Source organism: Hipposideros armiger, unplaced genomic scaffold (assembly GCF_001890085.2).
Source record: "Hipposideros armiger isolate ML-2016 unplaced genomic scaffold, ASM189008v1 scaffold_216, whole genome shotgun sequence".
Taxonomy (NCBI): Eukaryota; Metazoa; Chordata; class Mammalia; order Chiroptera; family Hipposideridae; genus Hipposideros; species Hipposideros armiger.
This window is the reverse complement of record NW_017731566.1, coordinates 1,460,825-1,487,600: the sequence shown is the minus strand read 5'-3', so window position 1 is coordinate 1,487,600 and position 26,776 is coordinate 1,460,825. Positions and strand designations below refer to the sequence as shown.

The 26,776-nt window shown below is 42.2% G+C and overlaps 1 protein-coding gene across 4 annotated transcripts in view; it reads left to right on the top strand.

The window, feature by feature from the left end:
- EDRF1 (erythroid differentiation regulatory factor 1) overlaps positions 1–26,346 on the top strand; it is a 38,948-nt gene extending 12,602 nt beyond the window's left edge. For 2 of the 4 annotated variants that reach the window (XM_019654213.1, XM_019654212.1), the window contains 17 exons: positions 2,148–2,295; positions 2,383–2,491; positions 2,797–2,908; positions 4,333–4,593; positions 6,748–6,819; positions 7,107–7,257; positions 8,220–8,345; positions 9,308–9,496; positions 9,844–10,044; positions 11,391–11,609; positions 13,635–13,858; positions 15,773–15,931; positions 16,103–16,252; positions 18,227–18,380; positions 21,117–21,232; positions 22,217–22,365; positions 25,524–26,346. In XM_019654213.1, the coding sequence (XP_019509758.1) occupies positions 2,148–2,295; positions 2,383–2,491; positions 2,797–2,908; positions 4,333–4,593; positions 6,748–6,819; positions 7,107–7,257; positions 8,220–8,345; positions 9,308–9,496; positions 9,844–10,044; positions 11,391–11,609; positions 13,635–13,858; positions 15,773–15,931; positions 16,103–16,252; positions 18,227–18,380; positions 21,117–21,232; positions 22,217–22,365; positions 25,524–25,686 (2,703 nt within the window). In that variant the 3' untranslated portion in view covers positions 25,687–26,346. The remainder of the gene's footprint in view (positions 1–2,147; positions 2,296–2,382; positions 2,492–2,796; positions 2,909–4,332; positions 4,594–6,747; positions 6,820–7,106; positions 7,258–8,219; positions 8,346–9,307; positions 9,497–9,843; positions 10,045–11,390; positions 11,610–13,634; positions 13,859–15,772; positions 15,932–16,102; positions 16,253–18,226; positions 18,381–21,116; positions 21,233–22,216; positions 22,366–25,523) is intronic. The other 2 variants (XM_019654216.1, XM_019654215.1) reach the window with 1 other exon arrangement.
- The last annotated feature ends 430 nt before the right edge of the window (positions 26,347–26,776 follow it).

Genomic DNA, 26,776 nt, shown 5'->3' with positions numbered 1-26,776 from the left:
ATTTATGAGGCACTTTGTCCCCATTATAAATGTTGAGGTAAGAATAAAGACTAAAGTTTGGTCACTACTCAGAAATACATAGTCTAGTGGGAAATAACAATGTGCAAAGGGAAAATAGGAGACGGTGGATTAAGTATTAGAAATGTATTGGGTTGTCGGAAAAGTCATGATGCATTTTTGCAATGAAAAACAGAAAAAATATGTCATGACTTTTCTGACAACCCAGTAGTACATACACACAAGTCTGATGGCCATAGAAGGGGAGACCACTTCTAGTTTGATCTGAAAGACTTCCTGGAAGAAGTGGTGACTTAACTGGACCTTGAATGATAGATAATATCCCAAAACTTAAGAGATGGATTTTAAAAGACTGGAGTGTAAGTAATGAAGGGATTGATAATAAATCCAGTTAGGGAACACAGGCTCCTGCAAGATCCACGTAGCAGAAGAGCAAAAAGATTGGAAAAGTAGTAGACAAATAATAGAGAGCTTGAATGCCGAGCTAAGGAGTTTGGACTTGGTTCGGTTGGAAACCTGGAATGAGTGAAGGCTTTGCATGTGGGATGTGAATTCCGTTGTGTTGGAATATTAATCTGGAGATGGCCCGAGGACAGCCTTTGCAAGTAGTGTAATGTGCTCATGCTACAGAGGAAGTCCTGGAAATCGACAGTGGTAGCAACGGCTGCGTTTATTGAGTGCTTATTTTGTCCCAGGCGCTCTGCTAAGTGCTTTCCACATGTTACCTTAGTGATGCTCGTATCAGCTCTAGGCTGCTTGGGTACTATTCCCTCTGATGGAGAGGGAAACTTGAGGATAAAGGGAGCTCAAGTGAGTTGCCTAGGGCCACATTGCTAGTGAGCGGCGGTGCCAGAATTTGAACCTATGTCTGGCTGAGGCCATGCTTTTAATCATTGTATCCCAGCCCAGTGATTCTTAACCTGCCATGTGCGTCAGAGTCACTTGTGAGCTCTTAAAAAATACGCTGCTTGGGCCCCTCGTATTTCAGGAAAAATGGGAGCTTTGTAGATGATCCTGATTTCCATCTTTGGTTGAGAATCATCACCCTAAATGGCAGCATTTAATGAGAGGCCATGAGCAGGATAGGGGGAAAGTCAAAGGGAATTCCAGCCCTCAGAGACTCTGGGACTAGAATCATGACCTGAGATGGGGACACTGAGTTGGTTTAGGCAGGGAAGGTAATATACTTGTCTTCATCATGTGTTCAGTTTGAGGAAAGTATTAGAACGCTCAGTGAGCATTTTGAAGTTGTAGATGTTAGAAAAGATGGGGCTAGAGAAATAAACTGAGGCGTCACCCTGTGGAGTTCATCAGCAAGGGAACGTGTTAACATTAAACACTGGAGCCCTTCCCTGTACGGGTCAAAGGGAGAGGCTTTCAGACAGGGAAGGAGAGCCAGAATGGTGAGATATGAAACCCAGAGTGCAGTGTTTTAAGGAAGGAAATGACTTGGGGCTTTAGATGAACCAAGAAGAATGAAAACCAACCTTAGGAGACCATGTTGGGTCTTATTTCCCAATTGATTTAGAGCTTCTAGTTTTAGACTACTTTAGAAAACGTGGTAAGATGCATTTAGGGAAGTGTGAACAGAAGACAAGCTAGAAAAAAAGATGGAGGCGCTTTGAAAATAATGGTAGAGCCCATGCAGCTTTACTCTTGCTGCCCCATCCCCACCCCACGCTCCATTTCTGTAAAGGAATAGAGTCCATAGCTCAAGGGAAAGAGCGGTGTCTCCCGGAGAAACTTCCAGGTGATTCAAGTGTCTGGGAGAAAAGCCTTCTGGGTAGGCTGCCTTCATTTACCACCTTCCTGGCTGAAAACCATTGGGGTAAAATAGGAGAGAGTGTGCCGTGTAAGAACAGAAATAAGATCATGCCTGAATTTGTGGTTCAAAATGGGGTGATGATTCGCCCTTGAGAGCTACTCCTGTGGTGAACCAGCAGCGTTGCTGAGGGGGTGGGTCAGACTCCTTTGGAATGTGGGAGTGGTAGAAAGATCCAGAACCATTGGTTAAAACGCATTCATGCTGCATAGGTCTCTAATTGCAGGATTTATATTAATTTGCTTTCTTTTTAATAAAGTGTTGCTGCCTAGGTTTTCTCTTAAGCTGCCTTCTGTCTGTTTTGCAGAAGTATGAAATGATAAAGACAGAAGAGATTCCCAATTTGGAAAACTCTAATTTTTCTACTAAAGTCATCAAAGACATTGCACAGAATATTTTATCATTTCTGAAATCGAATTGTACCAAAGAAGGACATACCTATTGGCTGTTTAAAGGTGAGCTAATTCTTGAATGAATTAGTCATTAATTTGAGTGACTACTGTAAAATGATGTTTATTTGTTTTTGGGTTTTTTTTTTCCAGCAAGTGGCAGTGATATAGTGAAGCTCTATGATCTCACTACTCTTTGTGAAGAAACGGAAGACAAATACCAAAACCCATTCACAATGCCAGTGGCTATTCTCTTATATAAGTGAGTACTTAAGAAGTGAAAAATGAAGTGGCCTTATGTAAAATTTTAAAGTGTTCATCCACACTATCCAAGTCAAGGCTTTTAAATACCTTTTAGGTTTTCATAATTTAAAAAATAAAGCGTATGTGTTTATATGTATATATGTACACACACACAGACTGTACTGAAATAAATGTGTGTGTGTGTGAAATACAATATTGTTACACCCCTGATTCTATTGGAAGGAGAGAAGTGCATACCTAGACTTGAGTCTTGCAGAGAATGATGAATGGGGAGTAAAATGGATATAAACATTTATTTTTCAGGGTTGCTTGCAACATGATGATGAAGAAGAATCAAAACAAGAAACACTATGGGACTATTAGAACATTGCTTCTTAATTGTGTTAAATTGTTGGACAAAAGCAGACATCCTCAAGTAAGATTAACATTTATATGCTCTCTCAAAACAATTCTATCGTTGTGATAGAGAAGTGTTGCCTAGACATGAAAGCCACCTGATTCACAGCCTGTAAATACCCATCTGGTGTGGTAGCCAATTCCACATGGGCTATTAAACACTTAAAATGTGCTTAATCTGAATTAAGATGTGCTTTAAGTGTATAATGCATATGGAATTTGGAAGATGCTGTGTACATATTACGTGTTGAAATGATGATAGTATTGTGTGTTTGTTGAATCAAATATAATATTAAAATTAATTTCATCATGTTTTTAATGTGGCCACTACAATATTTAAAATTTTGTGTCTGGCTCATGTTAGATTTTTCTTGAATAGCACTGCCTTATAAGTTTAGAACACATGCACAGTGCTTTTTCCCTTTGTTTTATCACTGCCTGGAGGTGGAAACCATTTTATGGTATCTTAAGATCTATTTACACAAATGGATCTTGTCATCACTGTTAGTATAATAAGGTTCCCATTCTATCTTTCAGTATATAAAAACACCTCTTAAGGTAATCTCTCAGTCACTGGCCGCACAGCTTCACACCATCCTACCCTCAGTTGTCTGAATTTGACAGTTGCATTTTTGGTATAAGGTTAATTGTGGCCTATTTAAATCAGAGAAGGTGTGTAGTATGTGATTTTTTTTTTAAAGATCCAAGTTAATTTTTATTGTAGCCACATATCCAGTTTAGAGATAAAGATTATCCTAGAGACCAAACCAAGAGAAAACCTATTGAAGAAAAATGGCAAAACAGTTTCTGACATAAGTATCTAATGATTGGGGTGGTGGTGTTTAGTGGATATTGAATAGTTTATGTGAAAGTTAGAAGATGGTGTTACAACTATTAACGTGCCTACTAATACGAATTATTTAACAGCAGAGCAGAATGAATGGTAGTATATCCATGCCCATTTTACGAGGTAGCGGGATGGACCCTTTCCTCATTAAGCCAGAGGGGGTTTTCTCCCTGGAACCATGGATTGCATAGTTACTAGTTGGTCTACTGAAGGTAAACTGTTTTTATTTATAGCTTGTAAAGAGAAATTCTTGTTTCTCAGTTGGTAGGGAGTGATATCTTACTGATATTTTAGTCATGACACTCTATACATGAAAAATTTTGTCTCCAGTAAAATACAGTTGCTACCATTTTTTTAAGATAGGGCTGAGTGTGGAATAATTTCAGGGAACAGGAAACTTCAACCCACGAGGATGTTACATAGTACATTCAGAGCATCGGTAACTGAATTAGGAAACTTTCTGCGTGTATTACAGTCTCTGGTGGAAACCACCATGTTTGAAGACCTCTTAAAGTACAGTAGTAACATGTATTCCACTTTAGAGAGCTCGGTTTTGATGACAGTCACTTACATGTATTTTCCTTTCTTTTTATAAGATTATTGCTTCAGCCAATTACATGCTTTCAGAACTTTTCCAATTGGATGAACCTAAAAAAGAAGAAAGTGCAGAATCTCCTTTAAATGAGAATTCGGATGAAAGTTACAGTGAAGAGGAGGAGGAGATGGCAGACAGCGATGAAAATGGATCTTACAGCACCAGCTCTGATCCTTCGGATGATAACAAAGCGGTAGCTATAATCAAGTCTGTTGGAGAATTGTCAGTTCCAGAAAAATACAAATCAATTCATCAAATCAGAGTAAGTATGGTAAAATTCATATTAAAATGGTATCAATGGAAAAACAAACAGTTGTTAATGGAATACAGTTAGCCTCTCAAAAGATGACATTACTCAGTAAACCCTTCATGTGCCAGCGTCTAATGATCATTAGCTTTAGGAGCTCTTAAGACCTGCCTTATAATTGTCCCAGGATAACCAGCCCACGGACACATCAGTGTGTTAGTGATTATGTTAGTGATTATGTGACCAGTCACAGTAGATGGGGTGGGTCGCTGATTCATAGGTGGAAAGATCTGATACTTGATCCCTATGCTACACGACAGTACTTTTTCAGTGGCTGGGGCCATGTCACCTAGATTGGACGTGTCCCTGGCCTGGTCAAGGCCAGATGGACCCTGACAACTTCCTGCCCTTTGGGTTTCTGTTGGTGTGAATTGTGTTGACTGACCATCTACCATCAGTCTTTCCTCAGACAGCCTAATTATGTTTCAGTTTTCTGAATGATAATGACTTCCCAGTCCCGCCTCCTTGTGATCAGATTCAGGTCAGCCTAAAAAGAGTTCTGGCTAGTCCTTGAACTGAAATACAATCATATTTACAGATACTCTCTTAATTTAAGCTTGGAGTTTAACTTTTGTACAAGAAACTTGATATCCAAGTAGGTTGATAGAGGACACCTCTCTTCACCATGAAACTTGCCTGTCTCTCTGACCTGTGTCCCTTAACTCTCCCCTCGCACTTCCCCTCGCCTCACTGCCTTTCCCTGTCTCTCACACTCACCGGCATGGTGCCCGGCTGAGGGCCTTTGCACCTGCTGTTGCCTGCGCTCGGAACTTAGCCTTTCCCCAGACCTTTTTATAGCTGCCTTTCTCTAAGCTTTGACTGAAGGTCTCCAGGACCACGCTAGCCAAAGCACACTCTATATTTATCTCCTTCTTGGAGGAGATAACCTGGACCTGGTGTTCTGGTGTTTGTTTATTTACTGGAACGTAAGCTTCCCAAAGGTACAAACACTTTGTACTTCCTGTGTCTCAGACACATGATGGATGCTGAGTGAGCATTTGACTAAATGACTACAGAAGAAAGTTATCTATCTACTGTCCATTTGATTGTCAGTGCACCTCAGCTTGACCCTCACTCACAGTGGATTAAAAAAATGTTTTTCTCTCAGTTGGTTAAGAGCTCGCTCAAGAGTTTGAGCTCTGAGCAACAGCAGTTCGAGTCCAGCCCGAGCTGAGCAGCTGCTGAGCTGCCAACAGGTAGCAGGATGGCTCAGCTAAAAAAAAAAAAAAAAAAAAAAATGTTTTTCTGATTGTAAACAAAATTATCGATGGCAAAAGTGACGTGTATGTCAGAAACTGCGTTGTAACCCAAGACCCTGGGTTCATGAGGCAATGAGATAATTAAAGATATAGTGATACGTTAGTTTACAGTGGTTTATAGAGACATCACTCTGTATCAATATGTGAAGCACTCAAAAAATGCAGTCACAGTGTTCATACAAACGAGTCTCTAGTTACCTCTGCCTGCTCAGCACACGTTTTGAAACGTGGAGTCAGCATGGCTCCAGAGCACAGCCTCAGCACTCAGTGTGTCCTTGGACAGATGACTGAACATCTGTGCTTCTCTCTGTAGAGTCAGAGAGTGATTACAGCCTCGCAGCATTCACCAACATGAGATGCCTCACGGAGGCTTTTACACATAATACACTTAGTCCATGGAGCTTGTTAGCTGGTTTTGCTCCTAATTAATGAGACCTTTGCTGATACTTGTTAACTTACTGCTAAATGGATGACATTTTTAACTGTTTTATCAAGTGTCAGTGCTAATTAGAACTTGAGCTGACCTGAGATTAGGTATACATTTATCTAAAATATTACTATTCACATTCACTTTTTTGCCATTATAAAATTCTTTAAAATTTTTTAAGTACTTAAAACAACATATATGCCGGAAGATCTTTTCATTAAGCAAGACTTTTGTTGATGATGTTTACATCAATTTAATCTGTAATTCAAACTACGTTATTAACCTAATACCTCACTAAGCTGAATACACAAGCAAATTTTGAAATTACCGATCCAGTAGCGTTTCAGTAGTTCCCAGGAGTATAGAACTGTGGAGTTTGTCCTATTGCTAGCATATTAATAATTTTAATGTTTGTTTCTGAAGCCCAGCTGTGCATTTCCAGCTTGCCATGACACAGAGGAACGCTGTCGACTTGTGCTCAGCTATGTTCTGGAGGTAAGTTCTGCTGTAGTCTTTACTTTTCAGTAAAATTTGTACTTGATATGCAAATGGCATTTGTTTATTCTGAATGGTACTCCGATATGATTATTTTTTCCCCTTTAAGCATAAAGTGTGAAAACTAGGTTTTTCCAAATCTTTTAGGTCAAATGTAGTTTTTTTAAAGTCTGTTTTCACACTATAAACTCTTCTAAATGTATTCAGTAGTCCAGATATTGCCTTATATTTAGTTTCTAGCTGACCTTCAGTTACATGTATAGTAAAGGTTTCTCCTTTCCTTAAAGGGTTTAAAATCTGTGGATAGCAGCATTAAAAAAGAAAGCGACCTTCCTGCCGCCGACCCCAACACCCCAATCCCATTAAAATATGAAGATGAATCCACTAGGGGGGGTCCTGAGGGTCTGGAGAAGCAGATGGCCTTATTTTTGGACAAAAGTAAGTTGAATTGATGTGCAAATGAGGCCCTTTCAGTAGAATAATATGCCAGTCCTTTATCAACCGCAGTCTTATGTCAATTAAGGCATTCATTGAAAGGAATTCAGAAAAAGGATATCATGTGAATTGAAAAGGGGAAAATATCCTTTCATTCAAAGTGTAAAACAGAGCAGGATCATTTTGACCTTTTATAGGTGTTTCTAATAAGGACATACGGAACCTGCTCCTTCCTGTCGCCCCCTGTGGGACTAATGCCTTCCGCCTGGCAGGGTTCTGAGAAGTGACCGCTCCCGTAACTAGTGGCCCCCGTACTAGCGGCCGTCCAGTGTCTGAGAGCACAGACCGAGGGGCCCGGCTGCCAGTGTCGGACGCCCGCTTTCCCAGGGAAGGTGGTTCCACTTTCTTGAGCCGTGTTTTCTCTCAAAATGGAGACAATAAATGTGCCCACTTGAAAGGGCTGTTAACGGATGAAGTGAGTTCAAGTGCTTAGAACAGTGCACATAGATAAGCACCACAGACACTCCCTAGCATTCCTCCTGGTACTTGAATAAGCGGAAATGTGACTTAGAAGTTTGTTCCTCGGGAACATCACTTCATGAAGAACACGCGGGCTTTGAAGGAAAAGTCCTGAGTCTCTGGTTTATTTTATTCTAAGTTACGTTTCTTTTTCTTACCTTATTGTCTCCCCTCTTTTTAAAATCATTTTCAGTTTAAAAAACTTTTGAAAGCCTGTATGTTAGAAATAATACCAAGTGCTCTTTGGATCTTCTCTTCATGAACATAAACGGAGGGGGGCACATAGATGCATTAATATTTCCCCAGCATTGATGTAGTACTGCCCGTGTGCTGGCCTTGAGCCTACATGCAACAGGGAGAGCCACCCAGCACGTTAGACAGTTCTGTGCCCCCCTCGGTATTGTCTTCTGAGGCGCCTTCTGTCTCCCACCCTCCCCCCATTGCAGCTGTTGAGAGTCCTGCTCGTGTTCAGGGTGTCCTGGCTCACTGCTGTCCCCAGTCGGACTTACTGATCCCCTCACCACTTTGTCCCGTGAGCACTACGGCAGCCTGCCTTACGTCACACACAATAGGTTTGTTAATGGTTTTGCACATGAACACAGTTGTGAGCAAGAGCTTCATCTTAAGCATCACAGAATGTGTGTGTAATAGTAAAGGAAAGAGAAATGCATGCACAAATAAGACCATACCAGGGACTGTTCATTGCTTTAAAGTCTCATGTGTTACAGCTAATAAAAAAAAAAGAGAAATCTTGAGGCTGGGAGGCTGGGGGTGCGGTGCCCACAGCATTTTGTTCTTATCTCTGAAGTTGCTCTTAATGTTTGCTGTAGTTTATGTCATCAGCCCGTCTCCACCTCAATCTAGGAGGTCTTCAAGGACAGAGGCCATCTAACTTGATGGCATTGTCTGTGGTGCCTAGCTAGTATTCGGCACAAACGTGGTCATTTGTTGGGTGAAGAAGGTAGTAATGGACTAGACTTTACATGGAGTTTTCCTGAGAGGAAACAGCCCACTAAGATAGGAAAGGAAACCAGGCATCTGTGTAGGCAACATCAGTAACTTGACTGGCTGATGGATAGTGGGATGGAGCACTGGGAAGTGAGACTGCAAAAGGTAACTGAGGAAGTGAGCTAAGATGCTTGGACATGATGTAATAAGCGGTAAGAAGCCATTTTAATGTTTTAGAATAGGGTTCCACCATGATTAAAGGCATGCTTTAGGAAGGTAAACTTTTTGGCAGAGGGATGCATAGACGAGAAAGGAGGCAGATGTCAGTCATGAGTTCAGTTATGTCCGTGACCCTGAAAGAGAAGGACAGAGTTGACAGCTGCCGACGAGCCTTGGGAATCACAGGTGCCAGTCTGCCGAAACTGCTGTTGGGCTTCATGGGGGTGAAGTAGCAAAGCATGGCATTTGCCAGTCTTGCAGCAATAGTGCCTAAGCCTGGACTGTTCCTATTAAAAACAGAAATGAGTTTTTATACTGAGCGTTACATTCAAATAAAATGTGCTGCCTTTTCCCCCCTATGTCATAGTGGGCTCCCTTCAGAAGGGTAATTGTTCCAGTCAATCTGGAATGATCCCTGGTTCTTGGCAACATAAAATGAAACTCCAGCTGATTCTCAAGTCATCAAAGGCCTATTATGTTTTGTCTGATGCTGCCATGAGTCTTCAGAAATATGGACGAGCGTTACGATACATTAAATTAGCTTTGCAGAGCCATGGTAAGTCGCTGTAAATGAATAATATTTATGTAAATGAATAATGTTATTGGGAACAGAGAAGGCATCAGAATCACAGTGAAATTTTACTCCTGTTTTGGTTGTAAAGTTTAATTTTAAAACTTTTTTTAATCTTGCATATTACCTAGTATTTTGTTTTGTGCTCTGAGTGGTTTAGTACGTCTTCGTTTTGAAATACATGAAGCCATCTTTAATATCTGACATAAAATAAACATAGAGTAGCCACAGTGATAAAGTGCTTTCAGTTGGTAACCCATTTTCTTAATATTTACTGTATTCATTAACTTTTAAAGCACTGTTTTTTTCTCCTTCCTGCCCTTTCCACATAGATACTTACTGCTGCCTCTGCACCAACATGCTTTCTGAAGTGCTGCTGTTTCTTTCGCAATATTTGACGCTCTGCGGTGACATCCAGCTGATGCTGGCCCAGAATGCCAACAATAGAGCGGCCTACCTCGAAGAGTTTAATTACCAAACAAAAGAGGATCAGGAGATTCTGCACAGCCTCCACAGGGAGTCCAGCTGTCAAGGTACGCCTGCGACAGGTGCTTCGTGCACACCCGGGTGCCAGCCACGTCAGCATCCAGGAAAGTGGCAGGAGTGTCAGTATTCTGATACTGCTCTGTTTTGTTTCATTTCCTTCTTAATTTTAATATTGAGCATGACCCTGTGTATTTGTATATAAAATGGTTTTGAAATACTTTATAATTACTAATTACACAACTAGAACTGACTATAAAATAAGCTCTAAAGACAACTATATTGACTTTCTGCACTTGCTTTTTCGTGACGTTTTTCTAGGTAACCCTCGTAGTCAGCTAACCAGCCATAATTTTCTTTTAAAAAGGAATAACTGTTGGTAAAAGTGGATGAATTACATCTGGAATGATTCCTGGGGGCTCAGATAACAAGATCATTACTTCTTAAACTTAGTCATGGCTGTCTTGCTGAATAGATCACTCTTTTTGGGGTTGTCAGATATTAAAACTGGGAAATAGGAGAAGGTAGTCCCCAGCAGCAGGGTCCCTGGCTGACACAGTGTTGAAAGCGCACTGCAGGTAGGGCAGTAAATGTATCCTGCGGTTGTTTCATTATGCTCTTTAAGTTCTTTATATCACTTGATATCCACCTCCCAAGAAGTTTTGGACAGTTAACGTCTAGAGAAGCACATTGGGGGAAGTGTATTAGTTCTCTTTTTTTGTCTTATCTCTTCCTCCTTTCCCCTTCTAAGTTTCCCATTTTAATAGACATGACGAGAAAATCCTTCATGTGTTTTTACCACTCCCATCATATTAATTTCATTTAAAATACTTCTTTGTGAGAGTGATGATTTGAGTGTTTTCAGCAGGAGTGCTACCCTGTTTCCCCTTGGATTTTGAGCTCTGCACCTCAGTGTGCTCCAGTCCCCACTAGATGGCATATTTAAGTCTTTGAGAGTTTATCTAGCAGCTTCTTCAGAGAGTCAAACTTACACTGGCAAACTGTGATGTACATAACAGTAGCAATCAGAGCTTTGTTTCAAGAGCTGTCTTCATTAATTAAAAACAAAAAGTGGTTTACCCTGTATCGCTGGACAACTCTCGGTCTAGATCATATACGCACACCTGGTAAAATCCAGGTCATGGGGATTGTTTGATATTTTTAGGCAGGAAAATATTTCTTTTACTCATATAGTAATGTCCCAAGAAGTTATAGTTTTCTATATAAACTAAGAGATCTTTACTTTGAAACTTAAAATTTTTAATTGTATTGATTGGATTTTAGTGTGTTTATACTATATTGCATTTATTGTTTCAAGAATATGAAATTCCTTAGATACAAGACAAGAAGGGTTTACATGACTCGTGCTGATGTTTCTTTTTTTTTTTCTTTTAAGGATTTGCATGGGCAACTGATTTGTCTACAGACTTAGAAAGTCAGCTGTCAGTGAGTTGTAAATGTTATGAGGCTGCTCATGAAATCTTGCAATTTAGTGGCTTAAAAAGCCATAACCCAGAACACTATGTGCAAGTCCTGAAGAGAATGGGTAACGTTAGAAATGAAATCGGTGTGTTTTATATGAATCAGGCTGCTGCATTACAGAGTGAAAGAGTGGGTGAGTATGTCTTTGGCATCCTCTCTGTATTACCTAGTCTATTAGAAAATCATGCTGATTTTCTATGGCTCATGCAAAGAACTGAAGCACTTGATTTTATGTCATAAAAGGAGTGCTCTGTTAAATCTTTTATTCTTAAATTCCCAAAAAAATAAAATTAGGGGAAAAACTTGATTTCCCCTTGAGATTCATCAATTCAGTGTCCTCCATCTGATCAGTTCAGAAGTGAATTGGACAACAGCCTGTGCTAGGCTCTGTGCTGGATAGGTAATGGCTACAACTTAGTTCTCCAAGTCGAGAAGCCAAGTGTGAATATAGATCTGTGAAAGATGCTGTAAGTGTAAATGCAGTACAGTAGAAGAGTGGGGAAAGGAGACATTGATTGACACTGGGGGGTTCTTAGAAGGGAAGGAAGTAGTGTGAGCAGACTGGTACGTGATAAGTAGGATGTCAGCGGGCAGATACGAGTATGGAAAGGGAGGGCTGTCCAGACTGAGTAGGTGGCATTAGGAAGGAGCCAGAGATGTAGGGTCCAGTGGATGTTTAGAGTGGCAGCAAGTGGTATTGTTATTGAGGCAGAGGTGATGGATTCATCTGTGCCTGTGCTGAGTTTGAAATACCTGTGGACACAGGGTGAAAGGTCTGGTTTAAGTAGTCAGTTAGAAATGTGTGCTTAGAGCTCCTCAGGTTCTGAGACACAGGCTAGGAACCATCCACAGAGGGGTGATAGTTGAAGCTGTGAGAAGGGACGAACGTGCAGGTGGACGCGTGTGAGAAAGGAAAAGGGCTGAGAGAGAACTGAGGATGGCAGGTAAGCTGAGTAAGTTGTTGTGTGCCTGTTGATCTAGAACTTGTGCTTGACATAAGGGATGAGTTCAACTAAGAGTTCATTGCTAGTGGGAGGACCTGTGCTTTTTAAAAAAATTCTTTTCTTTTTAAATATATGCCTTTTTTATTGAGATATAAGGACCTGTGCCTTTAAGGTGCCTCTGGAGAAGGAAGTCAGTGAAGGAGTATGAAAAGTAGTAGTCAGAAACCCAGGAGAATTAGATGAAACAGACTGTGCCTCTTAAAACTCTGGGACCACGTCTTTTGAATCTGTATGAAATAGTGCTTTGCTCAGGTGTTTTTATTTGCTTGCAGTCACATCAGCCAGTTAATGTTGAAGGGGGCTGTGTTTGAGTGTTGGATCAGTCCGCTTGGCTACCGTAATGTAAAACCACAGACCGGGGGGGCTTACACAGCGGAAATTTATTCCTCAGAATCTGGAAGCTGGTAGTCCAAGATCAAGGTGCCAGCAGTCAGGTTTCTCTGAGGCTTCTCCTTGGCCTGCAGATGTCCACCTTCTCACTGTGTCCTCGCCTGCTCTTTTCTCAGTGGGTGTCCCTGGTGTTGGATTGCCCCCCCCCCCGTTTTGACCTCATTTAACCTTAATTACCTCTTTAAAGGCCCTGTCTCCAGATACAGCCCCGTCAGGGTTAGGGCCTCACCATAATTCAGGGGTGGACGAGAGCAGTGTGCTGCAGCGGGTTCCCCGGGCTGGCTCTCCACTAGGCGTCCTGTCGCTTCCATCCCCCTCTTACCGCATCAAGAGACTACTGTCTAAGTCTGGGAGGTATAGTTAGTAACGTCGTAAAAGTTTTTAGGGGGCCAGGTGGACCCATGTCTTGTTAGGGAGACCACTTCATGGACGGTGTAGAGGCCTGACCACTGCACTGTACATCTACATCTGAAGCTGCCGCTCAATAATATTATATGTCAACTATAATTTAATACATATATAGTCATGGGATGTGGAGTATAGTGTGGGAATGGAGTCAATGGAATTGTAATAGATAAGTATATTGGGGGTGGGGAAGCATTGGATGGGGGAGGGGGGTTGTCACTTTGTGAGGGGTGAAAAGGATAACTATTTGTTTTGTACACCTGAAACTAATAATAATAAAAAATGAAAAGTAAAAAAATAATTTAAAAAAAAAAGACTGATTGATGCCTACTTACACAATTTTTTTTTTTTTTATGAAGTGAGCAAAAGTGTGTCTACTGCAGAGCAACAGTTGTGGAAGAAAAGCTTTTCTTGTTTTGAAAAAGGAATTCACAACTTTGAGTCAATTGATGATGCTACAAATGCTGCCCTTTTACTGTGTAACACGGGAAGACTCATGAGGATCTGCGCGCAGGCGCACTGTGGCGCGGGCGATGAGTTTAAACGTGAATTTTCACCTGAAGAAGGCTTGTACTACAATAAGGTGATGCGCCTGTTACACGCTGGGCCTCGTCCGCTCTTTCTCATTGTCCTTTCCCTTTGCCATTGCTCTCCTTAAATATTATAGAACTAAAATAATGAAAATTGGGGTGATGCACAGGACTAGACAGATTATTGAGGCACTTGGAAACTGGCCTGAGAGTACTAAGTGTTTAGTATTGAAGATGACATATTGAATTGGTAGGGAACAGATGATTATTCAGGGAATTGTGTTAGTGTAACCAGGGTAAATGCCAGGTGGATTAAAGGTGTATAAGAAAAAGTGAAACTGTGAAAGTACCAGAAGAAAAGACAGGAAGAAGTTCATTTGATGGGATGGGAAAGGACTTGCCCAGCATAACACAGCAGAAATCAGAGCAAAAGATGGATACATTTAAATGTATAAAAATTAAGTTTAAGTGTACAACAGAAATCGAAATTGAGAAAACCCCACAATCTAGGGAAAATATTTATAGCATACATGACAGATGACAGGTTAATAAACCCTTGATAATGTAAAGGACAGTTATGAATCATTGAAAATAAACTGCCCCAATAGAAAAAAGAGCAGATAACCTTGAACAAAAAGTTCATACATGTAAAAAAGGTAAAATGGTTAGTAAGTAAGAACATTTTCAAAATTTAAATTGTTATGGGATTTAAAAATGGGAGTCTCTGATTTATCAAGTTGCCAAATAGTTTTTGGCAAGTGGTACCTTCCAGTGTGGAAATGGCACGAGAAAACAGGAGTATGAGTTTCATTGAGTCAGGGTCCCCCACTTTTTGAAAATTGACTTCTACAAAAGACCAGTTGGCTTTTACAAAAAACCTACGTCAGTACCTGTTTTTGCTAAGCAAAGGAATTCTGAAGAGGATTTTCCCTTTTACGAAGAAAAGCGAAAATAGCGCTTAGCATGTGCTTTGCAGCATGCAGTGGCCAGTGCAAGCTCCTCCCAGGGACCGCACAGCATCTCAGCATCAAGCCGCTGTAGCTTGGAACCGTGTCTGAGTATCTGTGCTTTATCTCAGTTTATTCTGTGTGTTCGTTAGCAAGACATGTCCTCAAGTATCAGAAAAGCCTAAGCGCTTGTGAAGAGTGTTAATACGTAGCATAAAACGACATAATTAGGTGGATCATGGTGAATAAAAACAAAAAGGTGCATGCATTGAATTTGGGGTCTTGGGACACTCAAGAATTTTTCCTTATTAATGGTAATTGCTTCTTCGATTTACGCCATTCTGGCTTATGAAAGGTTTCATAGGAACGCTGCACTTTCAGATAGCGGGGGAAACCTGTACTTCAAAGCTGTATACATTTACTTTGGTGAAGATGTTCAGGGCATGGCAAATTTTAAAGTAAGAGACCTTGTTTTTGTTTTTCTTTTTTCCAAGTTTACATATACACAGAAGAAAGAGTGGATAAGTACACTCAAGAAATGTGGAAGTTATTGCTGGGTGATGGAATTAAGTGTGGTTTGATTTGCTTAAATATAGTGACCATGCATTTCAGAACGGGGATGGCCAAGGGTGGAAGGAGTTGCTTCTTTTTATAGTCAAATCTGGCAAATTTTTATCCTTAGACTCGTCAAATTATATTTGCTCGTTTACTTATTATATAAACTATAATGTTCATTTAGAAAGGGAAAAAACAAAGGAAGACAGGACACCCTCATTCATCAGTGTGAGTCAGAAAGCACCGAGACGGAAGTGGGGGGCGGTGTGAGCCCACTTCACGTAACTTACCTCATGGAAGTAGTTTCACTCATTTACGTTTTTTCTTTCCTCCTAACATTGTCTTTTTTGTAAATTCTCCCCAAACCAAATTAACATCTGGGTGACACTGAAGTATGTTTTATCTTACTGTGGTTTGGGCATATGTTGAAACTTGAGTCAGAATTGGGTCTTTCCTCTCTCACAGGCTGTCGATTACTATTTGAAAGCCCTGAGGTCATTGGGAACACGTGACATACACCCCGTTGTCTGGGATTCGGTGAATTGGGAGCTGTCTACTACCTACTTTACTATGGCAACGCTACAGCAAGATTATGCTCCGTTATCTAGAAAAGCACAGGAGCAGGTGATGATGTGTGCTGGGCTATGAAGGAAGTCTGCAGCGTGACATATTCCCTTAACGTGACTGAGCAGCTTTGCCTTGATGCGCGGTATTTAAATGTTTTTGAACTGCTTATGTAAGCTTATAGGCTTGTCTTTTTTTTTTTTCCCCCTCCCCCTTAACAAAAATGAACAGATTGAAAAAGAAGTCAGTGAGGCTATGATGAAGTCCCTGAAACACTGCGACGTGGACTCGGTGTCTGCCCGACAGCCTCTTTGCCAGTATCGAGCTGCCACCATCCATCACAGGCTGGCGTCCATGTACCACAGTTGTCTGAGGAATCAGGTATGCCATTCCCATGTAGGTGCAATGCTGAGTCCATTTAAAGGTGTTCTGGGTGCTTGTCTACATTTCAACATACTTTTAAATGCCATCTACTCTATTAGATACTTTAGAAAAACTGGGAGTGTCACATTATTCCCCTGTTGCTTATGCCATGTATTTTTCTCTACTATAATTGATAGGGTCTTAGTTTGCAAATTATATATTTGCCTGAGTGTATTATTTTGATCTTTTAAATTGTCATTAGGCTTTATAGGAATGGTTTTGTGTAAATTTTGAAGTACTCACCTCCCATTGTTTAAACTTTTTATTGTGAAATAGAGCATATAGGAGGTATGATCAAAAACTACAGTGAATGTTTAAATAAAAAAAATTTATTACAGTAAAAAACACATTGCCATTAATCCCCCTCAAAATACTGCCCCTCACTTTGAACACGCTTATCCCATCATTCCTGCCACTTTCTGAAGCTGTTTTGAAGTCCTTTCCTGCGTGTCTTTAGTTGTGCTGTCCTGACTGTCTGAATGTCCTCAATCGATTCAAAACATTTTCCTTTCGTGGTCATTTTGACTTTGGGGAAGAGCCAGAAGTTACACGGTGTCAGATCCGGTGAATAAGGTGGATGAAGACACACCGTAATGTTTTTTTTTGACAGTAATTGCCATACCAGAAGTGATGTGTGACATGGAGCCTTGTCATGATGAAGGATGAATATTCTCAAAAAAGAGGACTTCCAGAACGGCTTCAGAAAGTGGCAAGAATGATGGGATAAGTGTGTTCGAAGTGAGGGAATATTTTGAGGGGAATTAATGGCAATGTGTCTTTCACTGTAATAAATATTTTTTATTTAAATTTAAATATTCACTGTATCTTTTGATCACACCTCATATATAAAAAGCACATGAAAAGTGTATGTGATGCATGTGTACCGTTTAAAGGATAACAGAAAGACAGCCCTGTGTACCTGGCCCCTCCCTGCTGAGTCTCCTGCAAACCCACCTGGAGTAACACTGTCCTGGGTTCTCCATTGTATTTATACCTTTCTGTGTTTCACCACTTAAACAGTATGTTTACATTTTACCTGCTGTGAACATCCTAGGACGAATCATACTGTATGTGCTCTTCTGTGGCTTACTGCCTTTCCTTGGCATCATGTTTTCAAGATTCTTCCAGGTTGCTGCTTGTAACTGTTCATTTTCTCAGTTCACTGGTGTTCATTACATGAATACATCACAGTTGACTTATCCAGTCTATGATGAGTGAACTTCTGGGTTGTTCATTTTGAGGCTGTTAGAAAAAAATCGGCTATAAACAGTCTTATTTATACATGAGGCCTGGTGCTCAGATGCATTTATTTCTAAGAATAATCTGAGGCCTAGGTCGAAGCTGCCTGCCTGCAGAGACGTTGCCTTGCTTCTGCCAGGAGTCTTGTGCTTACAGTGTCTCAGGGATGTTTTCTGTTCGTTTTGTTGTTTTCCCTTTCTCAGCTCAGTACCAAGACGACGTGTCTTGCAGGCTCTTGGGGCATGGGTTTACTTCCAGGTTGCCCTTATCCTTTGAGGTCCAGTTTAATCGAGGGGTGGAGGGTGAGAGGGGGCTTCTTTCCACCTTGAGCTGGCCTTGCCTGTAGGAGGCCCCCAACGAAAATTCTAGTCTGTCCAGTTGACCTGACACCCTCAAGCAAAAGCAAGCCTCAGAGTTCCAAGACGGTTCAGTGGGAGGAGCGCTGTCTTTCCAGCAGATGGCGCTGGGGCTGCTGGGTACCCGTATGCAGGATGGGGCTTGACTCCTGTCTCACGCCAGATACCGTGTTAACTGAACGTGGATTCCAGATCTGAATGTAAAAGCTAAAACGCTAAGACTTACAGAACACTGCAAGCACCCAGAAGCATTCAGTGATGCGGGCAGAGACTTGATGAGGCTGCCGCTGGGAAACCCTGGCCTCAGGAGTTGTGTATTCTTTACCTCCTGTTCCAGGTGGGCGACGAACATCTCAGGAAACAGCACCGGGTGCTCGCCGACCTGCATTACAGCAAAGCTGTGAAGCTTTTCCAGCTCCTGAAAGACGCTCCCTGTGAACTGCTGAGAGTACAGCTAGAACGAGTAGCGTTTGCAGAATTCCAGATGACCAGTAAGTCTCGTTTTGCGCTGCTCAGGTGTGTGTGTGTGGCCTGGTGCGGGATTGCTGTAGAGTGAGGCTGGCCCATGGCTCTGTCTCAGCTGTCAGTAATCCTGTTTGCTTGTTTGCCCTGCGTCAGTGACTTTGTTAGGGACCAGGAGAAGTCGCTACAGTTTTTGAGGTCTTCTTAAAACTTAGAGAAATGGATTAGATTATGTTCAATGACTAGACATATTGAAATATAGCCTATGATCTCTTATTTGAAAACAAAAATTGTAACACCTCATTTAGACAAAGATTGATTGATTGATTTTTAAAGAAATTTCTATTGGGGAACAGTGTGTTTTTCCAGGACCCATCAGCTCCAACTCAAGTAGTTGTTTCAATCTAGTTGTGGAGGGCTCAGCTCCTTGGCCCATGTGGGAATCGCACCAGCAACCTTGGTGTTATGAGCCTGTGCTCTAACCACCTGAGCTAACCGGCCGCCCTCTAGACAAAGATTTAAATCCTCACAGACAGCTTGGGAGTAGAGAGGCAGTGGTAAAGGAGTCGTGGTCCCATGGATCCCTTTAAGCGTGCAGCCGATACTGGCCCCTGTGGACTGGGGTTCTAGAACAGGCAGATCTTGAATGAGGTATCTGGGAGGGATGTGAAAGGAAGGGCAGCGTGGGAGGCAGTGAGGCTGCTTTAGTGTCTCCACGGCAGGAAGTAGGGCGTCTGCATCCCGGAATGTCTCCCCAAGTCTCGCCTCGCTCATGTGCCTGCTCCCCTTCTGCAGGGGGCTCTTGTGAGAAATGCCTCTTGTGTGGAAGAAACAAATAGTAGTTGGAGTACTGCAATTCATTTGATTTCGTTTCGTTTGTTTTCTTCTATAAAACTAAAATAAAGGTAATATGTGACATATATGTGACACTTTGCTCAATATTCCTGGGAGGGTGCATAGGAAACCAATAACATTGCTGCCTCTGGGGAGGGTTCTGGGGGGCTTTCACCATGTACCGAGTTGAACTTTACACATTGTGAGAATGGATTTCCTATTCAGAACAGGTTTTTAAATGCTTTTCACTAAAAGCATTCTTGTTAAGTTTTTGCCAGTATGTAGTAACACCTGGCTGGGTGTGTGGGGTAGTCCCTGGGATGAACAGTAGCTCTTTCTGGGGGTAGTTTTGGGGTGGTCTTTTTTCATTTCCATCTTTGATTTTTCTGCCATGTTTGAATTTCTTGGAATGAGCAGGCATCATTTGTATAAAAAAGAAATACAGGGAACAAATTTACTAAGATGGTTAAGTATGTTTGATTAATTCTCTTTTTAAAAACATTTAATACTATGAGTACCTGGGAAAAGTGATGTAAACATTTGGTGGGTTTTGTTAGCTAGATTTGTGGGTTTTATAAGCCAGGTTAATCAACGCCTGGTTTCCAGCACCTGTTATTCTATCTCATTGTACCCAGCACTTTTTTCTCTAGTACAACATGACTCAAATTTAGCTCCTAATGTCTTTATTATCTGCCCCCTGCCCCAGTAGTATTTCCATACATAATCAACAGCTTGCTTTCCAGATGCCAAGATCTACAGTGAAATCACAGATAACTATTGATTTTTAAGATAATAGGTGGTTTATACCGTAAAGGAAGAAGGCAGCAGTTATTCCCATCTGAAGGGTTGGAGGGTCCCCAAGACTACTTTATGTCTCACACCAACTACACGTCTGGGGGTCCCAAAATCACCCTCAGGTTTTACAGGAGACTGGAAGGACTCAGCAGAGCTCACTGAAGGGTGACACTCATGGTTACATTTGACAGAGAAAGAAAACCAGCCAAGAAGGAGGCTCCCGGGGCACAGCCCAGGAGAGTTCTGAACATGAAGGTTCTCGAGAAGCTGGCAGGGAGTCAGACAGCGCCGTTTGCCCCCAGCGGTGATAAGTGACAGTGTGCACGGAGCACTTTCCACAGGGAAGGAAGCTCACCCAAGCCTTAGTGTCCAGAGATTTTATTGGGACACCCACATGGCTGACCTTTGTCTCTGTCCAGCTTCTCTGGAGGTCGTGGGGCCCAAAGCCCCCACAATAAATCAATTATTAGGCTAGCCGGTGTGGCCCAGGGTCCCCCAGGTCAACAAAGACTTATCAGACAGGATATTCCAAGTCAGACTGAACAGGTTAAGTCCCTGCCACACACCACTGTGCACACCCACCGCATGCACGGCACACGCCCCCCCCCATCCCATCCCTCCTCCCCGCGTAAGCTCCCAGAGCTCAGAGCAGAGGTGCTATGTGCTGCCTGACAGCTATAGAAATTTTACTCAGGTCCTAGAATCAAATGAAACCTGGCTCAGCTAGCCTGCCCTCGCACTTTGAACAGGAAGTTGATACAGATGTTCTTCAGTTAGGACAGCTGACACGAAGTGCTTCGGACTCTTGACCAGCCTCCTGTGGCTGCTGTGGTAGAGCGGCCTTCGTGCTCGTCCTGGCTGGTCCCCTTAACCACTGGCTGGCTCTTACTCAGAATGGGTTGTGTTCTCACCTGACAGAACACTGTGAGGCAGGGAAACAGTTATTATTGATTGCTTTGTCTAGACAATATTTTTCTCTAGGGATAATTACACAAAAGTTGCATTTAGATTTGGTGGGATTCTCATGGCTACCTTTCCAGCGCTTGAAAATCAGAATTGTTCATTAGTACATTGACATTGGATGGGTTTCTAGATTTATATTTAAAGGAATGATCATGTTTTCTTTAACCCTCTAGGTCAGAATAGCAATGTTGGAAAATTAAAAACACTCTCTGGGGCCCTTGATATAATGGTGAGAACCAAGCATGCATTCCAGCTCATCAGAAAGGAGCTTGTGGAGGAATTGGCCCAGGTAAATGGAGAAGATAATTACCTTTGTTATGTGTCTTACACTAAACGGTGAATGGACATAGTGGCATATGGAGCGCGTGGGTGTATGTGTATGTATTACTTACAAACATACATACATGTGTCTGCTCTGTGTGAAAACAGCAGTGATGTATTTTCTTGGAATTATTAACTTTTAATTTGCAAGTGTATCGTTTATATTCTAAGTCTTTTTCTTTAAACATATAAATCTTCATTAGTAAGGCACTGGGAGTATAGTCCCTGTTAAGTTTTACTTTGCAAGTGTGAGTGTGTGTGTATGTCTGTGTGTGTGTGACTGTATGTGCATGCTGTGTGTGTGTGTGTGTGGCTGTGTGTGTGTGACTGTGTGTCTGAGTATGTGTGTGTGTGTATGTGTTTATGTCTGTGTGTGTGTGTGACTGTGTGTGTGTGTCTGAGAAAGAAAAGGCCTGTGTCCTCTTTTATCATTTCTACTAAACTGCTGGGAGCAGGTGAGCTGTGAGTGGGCTGAGCAGGCTCCTTGGTCGGGAAGGCCTTTCTACACTAGAATAGTTTGCTGGGCATTCCAGCATTCGTGCTGCCTTCCGCTGTTGCTGAAAGCTTCCCTCAATCCCCAAGGTATACCAGCCACTCCTTTTCTGGCCCCGGGTTGTCAAACCCTGTAAAGTACCCCTTTCCATCTTGCTACTTTAGCGTCTGATATTAGAAAGGAGATCTTTATTCAGGAATTATTTCTTTGTAAGTGTGAGACACCTTTATTTTGTGTTTTAGTTTATTAAAATGATCTCAGGAGGAAGAAGGAAGAGGTGGCCTCATCAAAGCCGCCACCACCGCCAGCAGGGCTGACCCTGAAAAAAAGTGATCTTGGGTTTGCTGGCTGTTTGTTGTTGGTTTAAAGCTTATTGGATTAATGAACTCACTTCCATCACTTCAGTATGAACTGCAGTTGTCGGGGAACTCAGGTGATAAAATAATTTTGCTGTTTCAGCCTCAGAGTGATGAGACCACCCCCGCTGCCGATTCTTCTAGTCTGAATCGAGAAGAGGTGGTCAAACTCCTCAGTATATTTGAATCCCGGTTGTCATTCCTTCTCCTTCAGTCCATCAAACTGCTGTCTTCAACTAAGAAGAAAACAAGGTAAGTCAAATTGTTATTTGTGGAAATTTCTCTCCTAGCACCTTACTTGTCGAAGGCAGGCAGGTAATCCATACTGAGCCTGTGGAAGGATAGGCTGTGTTCTTTCCTGTCTTAAGTGGGTAGTCCAGAATCTTCCCCAGGTGGCCTCCTACAGACTGAAATTAGAGACACAAGGAAATGGTGCTTCCTAAGGGTAAATATGACAGGTCAGTGCTGCCATCTCATCGGCCCTTTATTGGTCGTTTGTGTCTGCTCGGTGCTGTGTGTCCTGCTCTCCCTGGTACAGAGCCGGGTGGTTGGTGTGTTAGCAGGTCCACGTCTTCTGAAGAAGCCAAGGGAGACAGTGCGTGTGCACACACACAGTTGAAAAATTCATGGCTTTTCCTGTTTAACAGCAGTGGGTAAATGCTTTTTAAATTTTATTGGTCTCCACAAATATAAATACGATATGTGAGAAACACAGTGATTCATTGATTTTCACAGATCGGTGGTTTGAATAATTGGCTAACAGGCAAATAGTTCAGTCTTACACTTGCTTTTATAATCGTAACAGTCATATATATGACCTAGGTAATTTTTATTTTAGTGGTGGGTCCTGTAACCTTCTGTTTATTCAGGTTTTTAATATTCCTGTTGAAAAAAATTCTAATCTAAAGTTTTCATGCATGATGCATAAAGCCCTATTTAGCTAATTGGTGTTAATTTTTCAGGGTTTTTTAGTAAAAAACTTATTAAATGTGATACTTGTGTTAATCTGATTGGTACGTTGACAGGTTTCAAAACATAGAGAAATCTTGGTTACCAGGTCAGGGCCTTTGTCTCATGTCCACTGATGAAAGCATGTGTAATTGTATCAAAAATAAAGACATCCTGGGCGCTGGCCCAGCGATTTCTCCATGTATTAGTGAACATTTCCTTTTGGAGTAAAGGGAAATCAAAACTAGACTTCAAAAGAAATATGAATATGCTTCCGTTTTGTTTTGACTATGTTTCTCCCCCTCCCATCCCTGGCCAAAAAAATAGAATAAACTGAGCTTAGTAATTAAAATGTTATCTTAATTTTCTTAGAATCCTCCAAGATTGCTGTGCAATCTAAGAAAATTAGGATGCGTTTAATTTAAAACAACTTTTGTTTTCCGTTTGAGATTATGCAAGCACTTTCTCTTCATGACATCTGCATTGGTGGTGGCCTGCTTGAAACGGTTGTTTCTTCTTATTGGATTAAGAGTTTGTTTGCCCTTGTACCGTATTTTAATAGTCACTGCTTTAGCAGATTGGAGCCTCTTGACATTCTGATGGCTTTGGGGTTTAATATAATGAAAAAGAATAAAAATGGAAGTAATCTTGGAGGGTTTGGGAAGTCCTTGATCATAATGCAGAGAACAGGTCCTTCAGGTTTATAGGTTGTTCCAGCCAGGTGTGTACATCTCATATTCCGTAAAGGTCAGTAAAAAGGAAAGTAGAATGGAAGGTAGTTGCCTTTGGACAAAAGATAAGCATATAAAACAATGGGACCCTTCTGAGTATAGTGCTTGGTTCAATGAATTGATGAGAGTGGATTAAGGGAGGAGATATTTGTAGAGATTGGAAGATGAAGATTTAAGATTCAGAATTATGATCAGAACACTTCAGAGGGTTTTAAATTTATGATCCCAGCAGCCATGAGTTACCTTTAGGCATTTGACTAAAATGTGGTATCATTGTCCATGGAGAGGAATTCCTATTTAGAACACCGCTAATAATTGTTAAGCGCTGTTGCCTTGATTTCTGTTAGATAGGAGTTTAAATTTCTTACAAGGTTATCAGAGGTTTCAGGAATGTCAACCCCCTCCACACCTCCCTCCAAAAAAAACATGAAACGTGGAGCCATCTTAGGCCCACACTGCAGACAGTGAACATATTTTGAACTGTCACTTGCCATGCCCTGGTGGTGTTGAGGGGAAGAGATGGGGCGATCTGCCTGATAAAAGAAATAGGAATGAGAGGGAGAGGAGGAAGTGGTGTGAGCGGGCCCACGTCGGCGCCAGCCTGGGCCTGCAGCCAGGCCAGCCACAGGATGGCAGAGGGGTCCTGCTGGGGAATGAGTGGAGCCGTGAAAGAGGAGGAGGCGGTTCTTACCAACTGAGCCGTGACGAGGGCAAAAGGGCGGTTCGAGAGAGCCGTCTGCTCTCCGGCAGGCCAGGCCGACAGGCACTCAGGAAAGGCAGAGATTCGGTACGCTGGTGAGTGGAAAGAACATGGCATTCAAAGTCAGAAGACATAGTGCTTTGACCTCCATCCAAATTGCTGACCCTCCTGGGCCTCAGTTTGTACAGCTATTCAATAAGAACACTGGTCCTTGCCCTCTGAGGGGACAGGGCGAGCATGTGGCTCAGCTGTGAACGTGCACACTCTCAGGAGGCACACAGCTGTCACTTTACCTGCCATGTGAGACCAGAGGACTCGTTTTTTTTAGAAAGGTGCTAGAAATGAACTGCTGTGTCTTTCAGTAGTAATGTGAATACATTCCACTGATCTGTTTTATGGGAAAATGTTTTCAGAACAAACGACAAACTTAAGTTTTTGTTAAAACAGTTGTTAAATGGAGTACTGTCTAGAACCTTCCACGTGAGAAGCATTCTTCGCACAGAAGTGGCACCGAATTTCAGATGCGTTGAGGTGCGGTAGTCCTGAGTCAGGAGTCTGCTTCACGTCTCTAGGGGGCATCCCCGCAGCTGTGTGAGCAGTGCTGGCTCACACAGGACCCTCAGGCTGCGCATGGAGCGCGGAGGAAGCAGCGGGGCGCGCCCCCATGCCCAGCCCGTCGCCACCGTGCTTTCTTCAGCGTGTCAGCCGACACTCGTCTCCCCCCAGCTCCTACCCCAGCAGAATGCAGGGTCCGTGGGTCTGTCACGTTCACTGCCAGGAGCACTTGCCAGTATGCAGTCAGCACGCCAGTGTTTGTAAGAATGAGCGTGGGTTTTAATTGATGTGTTGAAATAAATGTCTAAACTCCCAAGCCATAGATTAGCAAGCAGGTGTGGAATAGGACCTTGGCTTCCCGGTGAGAAGTGACGGTGGGGCTGTGACTGTTTCGTGTTTGAATCTCTTTTGGAACTGGTGGTGGGCATCACCGTTCATGTCACTTCTTTTTTTCTGTTTTTTTTTTTTTAACTAAGCAATAACAATGAAGAAGATGTAGCCCTCACAACCAACAAGCGGATTTACTCCCAGCTTTTGAGAGCGACAGCTAACAAAAACGCAGCTCTTTCGGAAAGAATCGACCTTCTCATCCACCTGCTGGACGAGCTCGCCCCCGGCGGTGGCAGCGCTGTGCCATGACTCACGCCAGGGCCGCGTCCGCAGAGATGCTGTCAGTGCCTTCAGCACCGGGGCTAGTTTGTCCATTCGGTGTTTCGTCTAATTAAATATATGGGAAATGCCCCCTTACAGCAACAGGCCCAGTGGTGGGAATGCAGCCGTCTGATTTCTCACGACAGACAAATCATGGTCCGAGTCTTTGGCTTCATTGAAAGTGCTGAAATCGCATCAGACCGAAGCGCCCAGTGTTGATTTCTTTGAGAAGTGTGTGGTGCCTCAATATAAATACACTTGCTGTGATGCAATTACACTTTCCAATATTTTTGAAGTATGTTAAGCTATATGAGTTTAAGATACAAGTATTTTGGATAAATGTTACTTTGGTCAAGGGAACTTATTCCAAATTATTTTAGTCGTTCAAGTGGGTTACAGGGACTTCCTGTGTCTACAGTGTCTCCTTCTAAATGCACAGAACGAACTCGGCCCTTTTTAAGCTTCAGTGCAGGATTTTTTGAGGACTAGCCGTTGTGCATTTCTCCATATTTAGTGCATGTTCTGAAGGGATCTGCTTTTCTTTCAGTTTGTATGACAGTTGATCAAGAATAGGTACCTCCGCCCCCCCCCCCTTTTTTTATTTTAAACTTAAAACTGTGAATAAGGTAAAATTATTTTGAATAAATAAATTATTTATTTAAATGGCTTTGTCTTTTTCCATTTCATATTCTTCACATTGAGTTTTGATTTGAACTGGTTTAATAAATTTTACAAAGTAAAGACTAAAACATTAGAAATAAAATGCTACCGTACACAGAATTCTCCCGAGACTGTAGACTTACTACTTGCTGCTGGCCCACGGCCCCTGTCCAGCTGCGGACAGACGTGCGGCTGTTCAGTACCTCCAGTATGCAGTGGTACTGTAACGTGTGTCAAGCGTACTCTTGCCTGTCAGGGCGAAGTTTGGATTGATGTGCTTGACACCTTCGTAGACAAGCGTGCTGGCCCCACGTCCGCTGGCCTGGTCCTGAGTGTAGGACGTGGTGCTGCCGGGACTTCCTACAGTGCCATCTGTATTTGCACCTCACAACCCTGCGTGTTGACTGGCAGTCTCTCC